At 40.3% G+C, this 16396-nt stretch overlaps 1 protein-coding gene across 2 annotated transcripts; it reads left to right on the top strand.

The window, feature by feature from the left end:
* Positions 1-2926: 2926 nt before the first annotated feature.
* Positions 2927-15552, top strand: ttc14 (tetratricopeptide repeat domain 14). Of its 2 annotated transcripts, none has more exons than XM_085376269.1 (12): positions 2927-3495; positions 5113-5237; positions 5367-5566; positions 6110-6194; positions 6570-6699; positions 7071-7226; positions 7367-7438; positions 7578-7697; positions 8102-8224; positions 10078-10195; positions 14036-14142; positions 14269-15552. In XM_085376269.1, the coding sequence occupies exons 1-12, from the start codon at positions 3362-3364 to the stop codon at positions 15239-15241; spliced, it is 2343 nt and encodes a 780-aa protein (XP_085232395.1). In that variant the 5' UTR covers positions 2927-3361; the 3' UTR covers positions 15242-15552. The 2 variants fall into 2 exon arrangements, with proteins under 2 accessions (XP_085232395.1, XP_085232394.1); XM_085376268.1 differs by having other exon boundaries at positions 5110-5237.
* Positions 15553-16396: the final 844 nt, after the last annotated feature.

Genomic DNA, 16396 nt, shown 5'->3' with positions numbered 1-16396 from the left:
TTTGATAGGGCGAGTTGCAGCAAAAAAGCCATTGCTAAGATGTCACAATAAGACAATGGCCATGAAACACCGCCACTGGACTACTGAAGGCTGGAAAAAGGTATTATTATTGATGAATCAAAATTTGAAATTTTTGGTTCATCGCGCTGGATCTCTGTACTCCGCCAAGCAGGCGAAAGGATGATTCTACAATGTGTGGCATCAACTGTCAAACATAGAGGAGAGAGTGTGATGGTCTGTGGCTGTTTTACTGGATCCAGGATCAGTTTACCAGTCACTGAGTACAGGTCAGTTTTCAATTTTACATTAGTCCATTTTAAATGACCTTTGAATGCAACAGAGAATGCATAGAATGCAACAGCATTTCTGGATAATGTTAACCTGTTCTATTGTTTTGCACATGGTAGACATTTAACATACATTCACAGACATGGGGACAGAGGCGGAGCCAGACATTTGAAACACCCGGGGCTTAGCCCAAAAGGATAGTATGCATGTGGGATTTTTTTTCCCTTGGGGGGGGGGGGGGGGGGGGGGTAGAAATGACTGAAAGATTAATTGGCTCTGTTTTGAGTTTTGTTCAAAAAAGAATGACTTCATATAGGGAAAAATATATATCACATGTGCAGGACACCTTAAACTAGTTTTTTAATTAAGCAGCGAGGCAGAACAAAATCAGGGCTGTATCAAGACACGAGGACTAAACCCCGATTCAACCAGACCCAGAACTGATCCAGAATTAAAACAGGACTACAACAGTTCAAAATCAGCACTACTGAGGACTTAACCAAGACAGAACCAGAATCAGAACTAGATGATAGCAGCACTAAAAATCATCATAGACCTGCACTACATTTATTTTTTAATTTTACCAAAGTACAATATTTAGATTGAGAAAGGTTTATATAATTATTTAGCCTTGTTGTGCAAACAAGCTGCATAACTTAATAAATATAGAATTTGAAAAATAACAAACCTAAAAAGAAACACTAGGTACGAGATACATGAGGACCTGTGATACGGTGATACTTTTGGTAAACAACCATTTGACTAACAGGTGTGTCTCACCTGCTCTTGTTCATCTCTGTTCTGTCCTCATTCTCCATCTCCCTCTCTGTTCCTCTCTCCCTCTTTGTGCTGACAATCATCAAATATACAGATATTTACAAACTCTTCAGATAAAAACACAAACACTTTTTAATTGTAACATCAAATCAGACTAAATGTTTATTTTTTTAGATTGATAAATATAAAAAACATATTTGTTAACTTTAAGAGTAAAGAGAGAAATCGTCTGTATTTCTTAATTGCAAATGGCACCAAATTGTATTCAAAATTGAGCCACACTTATGGAGCTCCACAGTTCTTTTCCTGGTGTTTTGGTTGACATCTCTTGATGTTCCCATGTCAAAGAAACAGGCTCTGTGTTTTGCCTTATATGCATCCACAGCTGTGCCACCTGTTTACTCACATGGACTCTACTAACCTATCAGAAGCTTCTTCAGCTCAGAATGGAATCGTCTGGAATTTTCTTATTATTTAACAATAAACTTAGTGTACATGTACTCCTACATTTGATGAAAGTGATAATAAATAGAAGCTCTGTCTCTCTTTATTCTGACATTTAACTAATTCAAAAGATATTTCAATATTTATCTAAAACAAAAGTTTACTCTAAATTGATGTTGTGCAGTAAAAATGTTTTATGTTTTCTCCCTAAAGTGTAAATATCTGGTTACAAATGTGAATATCCTGCTGTGTACCCTCTTGTTTTGCATAGAAATATACTGAACAACATACAAAGCATAATATATAAAATAACATTTACCTGAGTTTTTTCTTTGAAAGAAGCCTCTAATGTCCATTCTTATATTTCAGTACATAACTGAAACCGATTTAGTCGGGGAGGGTAAGAACTGAGAATATGAAATAAACACACGTAAGCTAAGACTCTCTAAAAAAAATAGCATTTGTTCGGCTTTTCATTTCGCCATTTGTTGATTCACTTGAAGAGCAAGTAAAATAATATTGGTCAAGTGATCAGTTTGATATCTTTCGTGATGCACCGTCATATTTACATTATTTGTACAGTACCAATGATTTGCTTTGGTACCTGGTCAAACTTAAGCGCTCCTTAGTATGGCTGGCTCCGTCTCTCCAACAGCGCACTGACGGGCAGCAGCTGCCCCGCCCCCTCGCTCAGTCGCTTAGTGCCTGAGCTTGGATCATACCAATATCAGGGGGGGATTCACGCACAGTCGTAAATTCCCACAGTGTGCACTATGTGCTTCGAATATTGTGTGTACTTTTTGTTTTATACAGTTGTCAGCCAGGCATCTAACTATGAAAAATTACACTCCAAAAGACCCCGGGCTTCTGACAAAACAACCCGGGCTTAAGCCCAGTAAGCCACCCCCACGCTCCGCCCCTGCATGGGGAACTGTGCTCACAGACAGGGATTTCTGAAAGTCTTTCATTCCTCAGGGGTCCTCTTATTCTCCAACATTCTGTTCAGCAATTCACAGCTAAGACACCTCTGTTCCTATATATGTCATTGGGGAACACAGAAATTTTTCCATGCTGGGTATAGTTACTTTATTTATTTTGAAAACCCTGTATACACCAAACTCTTTAGAAGTTAGTGAAATTAAAAAAAAAATGGATTGGGCAATAAAATCAACCTTTTCTTGCTTGAAGTACACAAGGCTCACATTAAATCAGGGGTCAAATGAATTATTCTGCATAAGAAATCAAAATATCCATAAAAAAGAAAGCTGAATGTTCAAAGACTATTACAAATAGGGGCAAAATAAAATTTGCGTTAAGCGGTAAATATAAACACGAACTAAATAGCAGTTATCGCCATCGTTCCCATGTGGTTCTTGTTTCTCCCGACTGTTTCAGTGTGACACACACGGCGCATGCTCATTTGTCCATGACTCCTGGCTTACTAGTGAATTTTTTTCAGCATTAGCTAAACTTTGAATAGCTAAAACAACAATTTTCCTTGTGTTGCATGAACACCTAGTCCGTGTATGTGCAGTGCCGCAATATTGGGGCTTTTTATGAAGACAAACAAACTGCGGAAACAGTGTTAGTGCGGCTTTTTGCTGGTGGGTTTGCTAGCTAGCTAAACAACAGAGATTGGTTGTTATCTAACTTACATACATTAAAGTGGACTTCTCAGTCTTTTTTGCAAATAATTAAGCGTTTTTTAATCTTGGAAAAAATTGCAGTACTGTCTCAACCTCAAGGTAAGCTCTAAATTGTGCTGGCATGGGCATCGCTAAAAGAGTGCTCGGCCGCTTCGGTATTTTTTGACTCGTACAATAATGTGAGTTCAGTCCCGTAAAAGCAGAGAATGGACAGAGACTTGTTGAGGCAATGTCTGACGTATCATGGACAATCCCTGTTCAATACGCTGAAATGTGAACAAACGGAAAATCCAGACTTCCAAGCGGTGGTGTCTGACCTCTGCAAAGCCACGTATGAGAGGTATGTCTGAGTTTATGAGTACCACGGCAGGCTGCTGCAGAATGCCAAAAGTCATAAGTACAGACAAAATGCTAGCGCATCATTATTTTCTCTTAAAGTGTTAGACAAAGATGATATTGCATATAGGTTGTGAATTAAACGCTCTGAAAACAAAGATGAGTGAATATCACAGTCTTATCGCCAGTATAATTTTACTGTTTAAATCTCCTATTGCTCGTCCAGCAGATTTTCAGTTCATAAGCTGACATCTGCCTAGAAATGGTGACGCTAATGAGGAATTTGCAACTTTTGCTCGAAAATTCTCTGGATTTAAAATGACTTATAATTAAATTGCACAAGAAATATGCAGAAAAGGACTTCACCACACCTAACAGCTTTTGAATTTAGGTATTTTCAGTTCCATTGCCAGAGATGTCTAAAATCAAGCACCTAGACATGCAGTCTGACTTTACAGACATTTGTGAAAGAATGAGTCATTATAGGGAGCTCACTGAACACATGTGGGGTACTGCAAGACCATGCCACTCCTGCAGCAAATCAGTTTATAAAATGTCTTCACTCCCAGGTTAGGTAGGAAGCAGACCATATGAACTAGACAGGCAACAAACTTTGACAGGCAGCCATCGAGTCAAGTCACTTTGCAATTGCAATAAAAAACACACTATCAATATTTAGAACTATACATGCAATGTACACTAATAAAGAAATGCAGCCACAGATATAAAATTGCAAAAATACGTGCTATAAATGTAGCTGCACAAAGTGATGAATGACCTCTTTTACATTTCAAATCAAGAAAGTCTGACCTGCAGCAGCCCCTCCACTCTGTTTGCAGTTGTGCTGGGTGCAGTGATTGATGCAGAAGAACTAAATTCATGTGAAACCATTAATTAAACTGGGCATGCAGTGCAGTAACACTTACCAGCGATGTGGAACTTTGTGGAAGTTTGTTAATAACAAATTGTATGACTTACTAAAACTTATAGTTGAAGTATATCAGTATAATTCAGCTTAGGGGGCACAGGGACTTTACTGGATGAGCTGTGAGCCCCACACTGCTCCTGAGTATTCTGTGATCAGCTGCTCATCAATTGCTGAGGCACACTGTGTCAAAAAAAAAAATCCCCAACACTCTGCTGACCTGATTACTGCAGGGTTCCAAGTCTCTGACATTAACATCAGTACATGAAAGGCACACCATGAGCTTCATGGCATGGGTTTCCATGGCCGAGCAACACCTGTAGGTGTAATGTGTCAGTGGCGCACTACTTTTGTCCACGTAAGCATATGTTGTTTCCACACATGTTTTTCCCCCCAATCATTTGTGAATGGTGTAGTTAAACTAAAATACCATTGTATGAAAAGAGGTGCAAAAAGTACGCATCGGTTTTTGACTAGCTACTGCAGCTGTCATTGTAGAATAAAAATCAGTAGTGTAATACAATAACTCTCAATGAAGGTCTGTGAACAAAGAGCAGGAGTGTGTATTAATTCAACCTTTTTCTGTTGCATTACTTCATTTTCCTTTGCACCATTATACAAGAATTAGTTTGTCATAGGTGAATTCAGTCCAGCTGATCTTACTGATCTTTCTTTTGTTGTTGTTCTGTGCAGTAGGTGTGAAGAGCAGAGCAACCCACTTGTGGAGCAGTTCATTGCCAGGAAGGCTGACATCCTGTTCAGTCCAGTATGGAGAACCGCTGGTCTTCGAGGAGAGGAGCACGAGGAGGAGGAGGCTGTAGGTGTGTGTTGTTCATTCTTGTGCGTGTAAATGAAGATGAGTATGACTTGCACATAGGGCCCTATCTGATGTTGAGAAAAGTGTCTGTATTTTGTGACACACTGCATCAGATCTGTCTTCACTCTTTCAGAGCCCTATGCAGTCATGCCACCGATGGAGGTATTCATGGAGGTGTCGTATGAGGAGAGGCGATCCATGATTTACCGGGATTTGGAAAGAGGAGACATTGTGGTGGGGAGGATCAACAACATTAGAGAATACGGCTTCTTTCTCACTCTGTTTTGCACAGCAGGAGGTCTGAAAAGAGACATTGAGGACTTAGAGTTGTCGGTAGGTCAACAAGTTCAGTTCAGTTCCTTTTGAATGTCATTGAGTTATGTCATAAATCATCACTGTAGAAGCTGAAAATTTGGGACTGTTGGCTAGTTGTTGATGAAAAACCGGCTGTGTAGCTCTGGGAATACCCGAGTGACTGCCAGTTCTTTCTTTGCGTGGAGTTTACATAAGAATACAGTCATGCTTAAAATTCATGTTATGAGTCCATGTGATGATATCTGTGCTGTAATCGTCATTTAGTCTTGTGCTTTACGGGACGTACAGGAGTGGCAGTTCCAAAAGAGTTCTGCTTTTCATCTTCATGTCTGTTGTAAAAAAAAAACACCTGCATATTTGTCATCAAGCCACCTCAACTGAGGTATTACAAGTGAAAAAATTCCTCAACAGAAAGCTTCTTGGAGAGTTTCTGTTGTCAGACTGTAAATGGTGCAAATGTTGTGTAATTAAATTTGCTGTTCTGTCCACCTGAACTAAATCGGCCATCCACCTTGCATTTTACTATTGTTTCATAAAGGCACATCTTTCTTCACCCTTCAGGCTCTGTGTCATGTCAGAGAAATTCCCTCCACTGGCAGCCATGATGATCCCCTGGCGTACTACCAGATTGGGGACTTCATCAGAGGTTTGTGTCTAACACAACCAGAACACTGAGGTCCAGAATCATATACTGCAGTTCTTTTCAGGAGCCTTTAAAACATTTTATAACAATAGATTTATCAGACAGACAAAACCTGCATAAAGTATATTAATCTAGCTAATACCTTCATTCCACGGAAAATTGGCCTATGATAGTATCTTTTTCCATTTGAGGCTTTGTTGTGTCTCAACACAACCTATATCTTAAAGTTTTAGTCTTTTATCCTATTTTAATTTTCAGGTTTGCAGTGCAGTTATAATCATAGAAATGCTTGCTGCTTTTTGAACTCCATAGTGCTGCTTCGCAGTACTGTAATGGGATATGTAAAGAATGATGGTCTGATCTTTTCTTATTCTGTAGCTGGAGTGAAAGATATTGATCGCTACCAGGAGAAAATCACAGTGTCGCTCCATCAGGCCTGTCTTTCTCCGAGCTTGGAGCACATCAAACTTGGTGTCATTACCAAGGAGGAGCTGCCTGTTCATTACAGGTAAAGAAACACAACACGGATTGCTGAAAGAAGAAAAACAAACCTGCTTAGCTAGTTCGAGTGAATACTGTTGCATAGCATTGCATTAAGAAATGTCACACAAGCATTTGAACTAGTGTTTCATATCAAGCTTCAGTTGATTGTAGCTGCAGCAGACCATCTGTATTCGCAGTCACTGCTCATGTAAAATGTAAAGTTTGGGGATTAAATTTTTCTTTTTTATATTCATGCTTTTTTTCAAGAATATGATGTATTTTGTTACACAAATGAGCGGGCTGATATGTAGCCTGAGCTTTAATATAAAAGCTTAATCTGATATAAATATGTATTAATGCATTAACGTGTGGTTGCAGTGACTGCTCTCTCCTTAGTCGTAGTGTTCAGGCAGCCACTGACTCCAGTGAGACATATGAGCGTATACTGACAGGTTGCCATGGATACCACAACCCCTCTGTAGTGGACTACTTGCTGGAAAAGGTGGGAATTAGTGATACCCACCCACCGTCAATGATGCGAGGACTGCAGAGGTAAACATTTAGTTGGTGCGATTACACAGTAATTCCCCTAATTTCATACAAATTTGCAAGAAGATTCATGCAATAATGGAAGTTTGGACATCTAGCAAGGCTGTTAAATAGTGTGGTGTCTGTGGTTCTTTTCTCCACAGTAAACTTTTCCAAGCAGAGGATTTTGCTTCTGCAATCAGGAAGAAACAGTCTGCATCCTGGGCCTTAAAGTGGTAATGTATTAGCTATCAACTTTGACCACAGAAAATGGATGGGATGTTGCATCATTTTGTTTTTGGACCACTTATTCCCCCTGGCTTAGACTTCACAATAATACAAACCTGACTTGTATTTGCTTGTGTGTTTTTCAAGTGTCCGTGCAGGGGTGGACCACTTCAAACATGGTCGCCATGTGGAAGCCATGAATGAATACAACAAAGCCTTGGAAATAGACATTAGTAATGTAGAAGCACTGGTGGCACGTGGAGCTCTGTGAGTCTGCTTTCAGTTCAAATGATGAGAACTGTTGTTTGTATAATTCTGTCCTTGTTTGAGATATTCCCTCGTCTTTCATGACCCTGTAAACACCTAACTGGTTTAAATTACAAGAAATATATACAGTGTTTACAATAGTTTATTTATTGGATGCATCAAGACATTTTAAACGACTTTGGTAAGTTTCCTCATACCATTTCCCATACCAGAATGAAATGAGGAACAGTAATTAAGACACCACACATGGTCCTGTACTATTGTCGTAGCTCTTTGGAATGAAAAGTTGCTTTTGGCTTAGTACCTGGTAAACACACATGACACTTGTTACCGAAACCTGGCATAGTCCTGAAAATGAGATCAATCTTACCGTCTTTTTTGTGCTTCTTTCACTTTGTACACAGGTATGCTAACAAAGGCAGCATCATGAAGGCAATAACAGATTTTGAACGAGCTCTGGAGAACTGTCCTGATCACCGCAACGCCAAGAAGTATCTGTGTCAGACACTAGTGGAGAGAGGAAAACAGTAAGTACTGCTTCACTTAGTAGGCAGATGTGAAATGAGAGCTTACAGTTCAGTCGTGATCTACTAGTTGAAAGACTCAGATCAGAGAGAAGTTTAAGAATGTTAATGAGAAGCTGCCAGCTCCACCACCTTTTTCTTGTTACAGTGCACAATGGGCCTGATATGTCAGTATGCAAATACTATTGATTTTAAATCCAGGTATGAAGAGCAATGTGCAAGGTAACTACAGACAGAACAACTTTGATTTTTCCCAAGGAGGAAACGAAGCTTTCTCTGGCCTGCTCCTTTTTCCCTGTTTAACCATTTCACAGCCTGATTATGGTGCACTGCTAGTGTTTATGAATAGAAGCTGCATAGAAGGACGAAGTTAGAAAAAGGTTCACAGGCTATTCTGAAACAGGTGAGCGAGCATCAGCTCAGCTGCTTTGTTCCCGTGAAAAAGGGAGAAACATGTAAATAACATGTATTATTTTTCTTTGGCTCTCGGAGGAGGCGGACGCACTTTTCTCCTCTCCCTTATCTTCCCTGCTAGTTCTTATGTCCTTGTCTAGTCTCGTGTCTTTTTTGTATTACTTTCCCTGGAACACTCTCTCACAGTCTGTGTCTAAAACCTAAAAGAGAATTATGGATTTGATCAACTGGTCTCTGAATGCTATTGACACCCTTTAACGAGAGGCTCGGGAGAACCCGAGTGCCCTGGAGGGACTTTCCCTGCCGGATACACGATGGACGGGTGGCAGAGGATCGTGTGCCTGGTGGGACTGTCGATCGAGGACGCTGAAGATATCTACCTATTCAGAACCATGATAACAGGGTTCTTGCTGATCGGAGCTGGCTTGGCCCGGGCTTATCGGAGAATTAAGAGAGCGGAACCGGCTGTTCAAACCTCCACAAGGCTGCCCGCTGGGATTGGAACGACAGGTGCGACTTCTCAGAAAGGGCTCACTGAAGGCAGCATGGTTAAGAGCTTGGAGGCGCTTACGACTGCAGTGAATGCTCAGAATAACACCTTTGAGCGTATGTATGTTGGATTACATCAGGAAAGAATCAACTCAGAACAACATCTCTGGGCGGAAGCTGGATTACACCTCGGATCAGTTGGCTGCGCTCGTGAGGTCTCAGAATCTGCTATGTGAGCAAAAAGAGTGACAAGACCACAGAATCGACGGCTAATAACATCACGGAGAAGCTCGCAGCTATTAACGGGAGATTGAGAGACCAGTGTCGGAGTGTTAAAAAACAGCTTGAAATTCTCAATTACCATCATAACCCGGCTACCCCACAACTCCCTGATAACGACTGTGTTGAGTCTGTTCCTTCCCATTCCCTACAAGGCCACCTGGGTTGACTGGAAGACTGTTTACTTAGCCTGGCAGGGCGAAGGACACTGTCTCAGCTGAACTATTGACATGCACACATACATATACTGATACTGATAAGCACTCACTGACGCATCACCCTCCCTACCCCGGATCCAACGCCACCTCCAACGCTTACCTCCCCCATGATGTGGACATCGGGTCAGCTGGAGGCGCAGTCGAAAGATTGTAGCGGTCCCAGATCAGATGTACACACTGGAACTCTTTCCCATGTTGCTTGTCTGTGTTTATTGTGTTATGGTGTGTTGATACCTGTGCATTCCTGTATTATCCTTTTGTGTTGCACATTTCAATGTTTTTTTTCCTCGCTACCTGGCCTGACCTGTCTCCCCAATGTGATGTTTGTATTGTATGTATGGTCGGCAAGGTCTGTCATCTTGGTTGTGGGCAAAAGACCATCTCAAGGCTATCTCATCTCATCTCATCTCATCTCTCATTATCATTTACTCAAAGGATGTTTGTTTGTGCTTGCAGGCTTGAGGAACAGGAAAAGCTAGTAACAGCTGAGGGATTGTACAGAAGAGCTCTAGCTTTAGATGGCTCAAACCCTGAGGCACAGGAAGCCCTGCACAAGATCACAGACACTATACAGGTGAGCGGACACAACATACACACACACATGCATACACACACACACATGCACGCGTGCCTGAGGGGTTCAAAAAAGTTGTCAGGTATGCAGTGTGTGTATTTTAGGCTTAACTATTAAAGCAGATACAGAAATAATGGTCCCATCAAAGTTTAATTTTAAAATGGTGTTATTTCTGTGTGACTTCAGAAAAATTAATAAAAAAGGTGGAAAAAATGAGCAGCTGCTTGTTGCTCTGACAACACAGAGAAAGGGATGGTATGAGGACAGATTAGTTTCTTGTAAAATTAGTTGACAAGTTCCCAGAACTGTATTTATGTGTGCTCTGCTTACATATGTTTAACTGACCACGAGAAAACAGGCACACTAAAGTTAGCAGCTAACCGGTGACCACTGGGGACTAAGCAGCTACAGATCCAGATATTTCTGATAGCAGTAAGAATTTTTCCTTGCTCAAAAGAGGCCTTTTGGAGTGTTTACGCACATGATCACAGTAGAATTCAGTTAAAAAAAGAGTCAGTTTTAAGCCCTCGGTATACCTGCTGCATTGGTTGCTTTGTCCTACGCTGGGAATGCCACTGACAGCCACATCCCTTTCTGTTTGCTGTGGCAGTGCACGTAGCTGCTAGTATTAAATGATATCCTGAACAATAGGTGAAAAAAACTCTATATCCGCACTGACAAGGGAAGAGAAGAAGTGAAAACTGGAAGCAAAAGAATTGCTGAGGTTGTTTTTACACAAATAACTTTACATAGAAAAATGTGAGGGAAATCTGTTTGTTTTATGTAACTGAAAAAACAAAAAAACTGTCCAATATATTAGATTTTTAAATCCCCAAATATTAGTCCGGAAAATCCTCTATTGGTTGGGCTGTGCTTTTCACTCCCATCAACTTTATGAAAATGTATTACATTCAAAGACTGAAGAAAGAACTGTGAATATTACAGCATTAGTGGAAACTTGACAGGTCAATTTGAAGTAGTTGGTAAAAACGGGTGTTTGTAGTAATATTAATGAAGGCTGTGTTATATGCAGGTATTTCCCCTAATCATTGTTACTCCCCCTGTGTCCTTGTGTTAGAATGGCTGCTGTGAAAAGACTGTTGTTGACAGATTATCATAAGATTGTCTTACATGAAGCAGTGGATTTCGTGGTTAATCTGAGGCTTGTTAATTAAACACTAAACATTTTCACAACTTTAGCAGCTCAATAAATAAGGAACACCTCCTGTACCACGACAGTGTTAATTTTATACATGCAGGCCTTTGACACTCGTTCAGTGTTGACCTCTGTAACTTTTAATATAGGACATGAATTTAAAAAGGTTTACTAGTTATTAACTTGATTATCAGCAGTTTTAACTTAAGCCTTTTGTATGTAAGGTGTAGTATGCCACAACACTGAAAGGGCTAAGGTAAGTCTTTGGTAAGAAATGCATTAATAAAGGTGATTTATAATAGATTGCCTTATAAAATGTTTAATAGTGAAATGGCTCATTATAAAAGACTAACTTGTCAGTTTGTTGACAATCATAGCAAGTCATTTAATTTGCATAGCAAGACAATGAACTTTGATGGTAAAGGTAAAAATAACCTTAAATTTAGGGATAAAAATGAGGGTGAGGCATGTTGTGTGACTTTTGTTTTTGTTTTTTTGTTTGGGTGGGGGGGGGGACTAAAGAATGGTAAATGGCCTGTATTTGTATAGCGCTTTACTTGGTCCTAAGGATCCCAAAGCGCTTTACACTAGGGGTGGGCGATATAAACGATATATACGATAGAAAATACGATATAAATTTGACCAACGATAGAGATTTTGACTATACCGCTCTATCGCGATAGCGCATGTTGATGACGTCATCAAGCTGCGCCTGTTTTGGTCGAAAGCATTGCAGCCATTACAACCATTATCATCTGCAAATTATGCCCGGCGACAGTCATAGCAAAGAGATGAAGCACCTTTGAAATATGGGGAAAGCCAAAAACTGCGCTTCCTCCACTTCCGTAACATTGATCCATTAATGTTGAATTCTCTCGCAGCTGTTCTATTCCCATGTTGTTGCAGTATATTAATAACTAACCTCGTATTGTGGATGAATAATCTCAGTTGTTCTGACTGAAGTTTGGCCCGTGTATAGCATCCTGCTATGCGATTGCATTTGTCCCTGACCACCAGAATCCCTCACATTAACTTTTATCGAGCGGAAAAAAAAGTTGGCGTTCATCCTCCAGCTTCACTGTGCTAATGTTATGCTAACATAGCTGTGTCGCTAGCAATCAGGTAGCACAACATTATATACCAGGTAGTCCAACTTCAGTAACCCTGCAAACACCACTGCTGTTTAGTTTTCTTTCTTCATTTATGTTGGAAGTGGTAGCAGAGCTGTACGTTTGAATTAGTTTCAGAACATGGTATGTCATGTTTAGGTGGAAACTAGCGAGCTAACTTCCTGTTAACTTCTAACTCCGTTGAATTTAATAACTTCTGTTTTCATGGATGCCTGGATGTTAAACTTAATTGTTACACCTGGTAAAGCAGCAACGCTGATGATTTTATTAAAGATGAAAGAGTTTAGACTGTTTTTAACTCTGTGTTCGTTTGACTTTGGGACCTGAAGAGGACGGAGTTTTGGACCCAGATTACTCCGCAAAGCTCCTCACTACGGTAGCCGTAATGCTCTTGACAATCCATCAAGCAGTGCGGCTTACCAAAGTTGTACTAAAACATTTTTTAACAGATTTCTGCAGCCAAAATCGGTTCGAGGTCAGTAGGTCATACATAAGGCACACTCTCGATTTTTGAGAAAATTAAAGGATTTTATGTGTGCCTTATAGTGTGGAAAATACGGTATACAGAAGAAAAGAATATATCGCGATATATATCGTTATCGCACGTGCTTCAAATTATACCGCGATATGGATTTTAGGCCATATCGCCCAGCCCTACTTTACACTATACAAAGTCATCCACCCATTCACACACACATTCGCACACAGAAGGAGAGAGTGAGACAGCAAAGAGTATAACAATAAACAGTAAATGTGTGTGGGTACGCCTGGGTGCTGAAGAAAGACATGAGCTGCTGTCCATGGCGTTGAAACCAGTTTGAGCACATTTCTAAAGTGCATATTATTCATGTAGGAATGTTTTCTTTAAAAAAAAACAAAAAAATGCTATATTTAAAAAAGAAAAAATGCTTTTCTACTTTGCTCCGAGCACTGTGGTTTGTAATACTGATGAACTGTTTTGGTGTGTATGTGTGTGTTCGCAACCCTTGGACTCTGACCCTCTGCCCTCTGACCTTCTGACTGCTGCGGTCTTGTCACCTGCCTCGTGGGGGGGGGGAATAATCTGCACAATGGCAACAATGACTCCTCTTCTCCTGGATACTTGTGTTCCGTGTCCCGGGTTCAAATACGGTAATGTTGAAACCTTCTCCACATAATTCTGGGACTAATACCGTTTCTTTGCACATCTCTGCTTGCACCTCTGTCCTTCCATCAATCTAAAAAAAAATTTAAATCTACCCCCACTCTGGGATCATACCACATCATTCTCTATGGTAAATCTGTAACTCATCACACATTTCTCTTCCTGCGATCTGTTTGGTTTGTGACGGTTATGTATGCTCTACAAACCTCTTGATTTTTTTTCTTTCCCTCTCCATACATACTTGCTCTGATGCAAATGGCTGAATAAATGAATGAATGAATGATTGTTGTTTCGGGATTTTTGTGTGGTTTTGGGTCATGGCGTGTATGTCTTTGAATATGTTTCTGTGGACTTTTGGCTGCCTGCCATTGTCATGTCTCGTCTTGCCTCGCCTCACCCGGCGACTAAAGAAATCGATTCGCCTGCGAGAGGAAGCACTGGCTAAGGAACAGGTCAAAACTAAGAGTGGCCAGAGCAGTGCTGAAAAATTACGTAAGATCTTAAAAGAGGAGAAGAGGTAAGCTGACCGATTGATTTATTTACTTAAAGCTAAAAGAAAAGCCACTTCTGTTAAGGACAGCCTCATAATACCCTGTCTGTTTTAGCAGAAAAATATTATCAGTACATGTCTTCTATTTTTCAGGATGAAGAAAAAACGGAAGAGATCATCCTCCTCCTCATCCTCCACTTCTTCAAGGACATCCTCCTCCTCCACATCATCATCGTCCTCTCGCAGGCAGTCTAAAAAGAAGAAAAAGAAAAGGAGGAAATCAGAGCGTGGAAGCAAGCGCCATCGCAGGATCTCCTCAAAGGAGAGCAGGAGAAGCAACGAGGGTAAGAAAGATAGGAATGAGAAAGAGGAGGATGACGAGGTGGAGTGGTATCCCGCACCTTCCAATACCTCAGCTACTTTTCTCAACCAGGTGGGAGGCCTGGGGTTTGGATTGAGGGACGAGGAGCAGGTAGAAGGGAAGGATGCAGATGATAGAAAGAGTTTCAAGCTGTACTCGCTGTCAGCAGCTTCAGAAGAGGAAGAGTCTGACTCCTCACAGAGAGAAAGAAAGGGAAGGGACAGGGAGGAGAGCAGGACGAAGAAAACAAAGAGCAGCCTGAGCAGAAGCCCAGATAGAGAGAAGATTAGGAGCAGGAGTAGAGAAAGGAGGAATAGAAGTAGGGATGGTGACAGGAAGAAAGACAGAAGAAGCAGTGACTCCAAAAGGAGAAGTAGTTTAGATGAAAATTCCAAGCGGAAATTATCCTGCTCGTCAGGAGAGTTGGAGTATTCGGGTCGTAAATCTAGTTACCGACCTGAGCATTCTGGAAATTCCACTTCCAAACACCCAGAGAACAGGAATGACTCATCATCCAGGAACCTCTTTGAAGAGAATAGAGGCAGGCTGGAAGTTCACGGAGCAGATCAGGTGAAAAGAGAGAAGGAAAGTCGAATGGAAGAAGGTACCATTCCAGATCAAGGACACAGTAAAAAAGGAAGTGCTGGAAATCAAAATGAGCAGTGCAGCATGGGGGCCAAAAAGGACCTCCCTGCAAACCTGTTGGATATTTTTAACCAGATTGCTCAGTTTGAGAAGGAAAAAGGAGTGAAACCAAAAAAATAACAAGAGGGTATGATATCCATACAGGTGTTCGGAAAAAAGGTGAAAGTAATATTAGTACCATGAAACTACTCTCTGGACTGCATCAATACTCCTGATCTATGGCCAAATCTGTTGCTCATTGAATGTCACCAGCTATTTTTTTTTTTTTTTTTTTTTTTTTTTTTAAAGTTTGTCTTTTTGCAGAAAATGAGCCGTTTTACTTTGAAAGGTTGTTATTCCCTATGTCAGACTGGAGTCCTATAATAATTTCCTAGTAACTGTTTGTCAAAATGTCCTGAAATGTTCACCTTGATGGGTTCAAACAGGTTTAACACTTTAAAATAATGCTACAGTAAATTCATATTTTTAAACTGGCAAACAGTACATGTCATATCTAAGCATGAGAATATCAGATTCAGTCCATATTATTACATTATCTTCAGAAGCATCGCCTTTAGAGAATAGTGAACATTTTGACAAGCTGTTGCATAACTTTGCTCTGTAAGCTTGATGATCTGTTCTGTGACGTTCTTTTTGCTGTCAAAGAAGTTGACTGCCTTATATTTACTGCTGTGTGCCATGTTGTACATTCTTTCTGTGGCTTGTTAAACCTCTGTCCAAACAATCCTTAAGACTATACTTAGTGCAGAACTTCCAGCTGTATTCTGACTAATTGTCTCCTGTAATAAAACAAAGTCAGTTGAGTCAGTAAAGCATTTCAAATATCAAACCTGCAAGTCGTTGAAGTCCTTTTCTTCTTCTTCTTCTTTTTTTTTTTTATAGTTGTAATCCAATACATGTCTGCATGTTATCTACAGTGATGAGCACTGTGTTACAGAAATTAGATCAGGTGCAGATATAATCAATTAGATGCAGTGTTGTGGAAAAGTATTTGCCCCCTTCATGGTTTTTTTTCCTTCTACATTTATTGCACTGTAATGTTTCAGATCACCAAACAAATTTTAATATTGGACAAAGATGACCCAGGCCCATTGAATTAAGAAATCACTCAAATAGAACCTCTGACATATGCTTAAAAAATCTCAGAAAATGCAACACATCACACCACTATCTAAAGTCATTCAAGAGCATTTAAGAATCAAAGTCACTGACATTTAAAGGATTACAGACCATTGCTAAGACTTTGTTACTCAAGTGGTGAACAGTAGTGAATCT

The sequence above is a fragment of the Diplotaxodon limnothrissa genome, linkage group LG17 (genome assembly GCF_057381915.1).
Source record: "Diplotaxodon limnothrissa isolate DT_005_m linkage group LG17, D_limnothrissa_male_GT1.1, whole genome shotgun sequence".
NCBI classification, from domain to species: Eukaryota; Metazoa; Chordata; class Actinopteri; order Cichliformes; family Cichlidae; genus Diplotaxodon; species Diplotaxodon limnothrissa.
Note: the sequence above shows the minus strand (reverse complement) of the source record. Positions and strands in the feature narration are given on the sequence as shown.

Excerpts from the sequence above, each read along its gene's own strand:
- ttc14 (XM_085376268.1), top strand. The coding sequence starts at position 3,362 with ATGGACAGAGACTTGTTGAGGCAATGTCTGACGTATCATGGACAATCC. Across the intron at positions 6,700-7,070 it reads GAGCTGCCTGTTCATTACAG|TCGTAGTGTTCAGGCAGCCA; the intron begins GTAAAGAAACAC and ends CTCTCTCCTTAG. Across the intron at positions 14,143-14,268 it reads ATCTTAAAAGAGGAGAAGAG|GATGAAGAAAAAACGGAAGA; the intron begins GTAAGCTGACCG and ends TCTATTTTTCAG.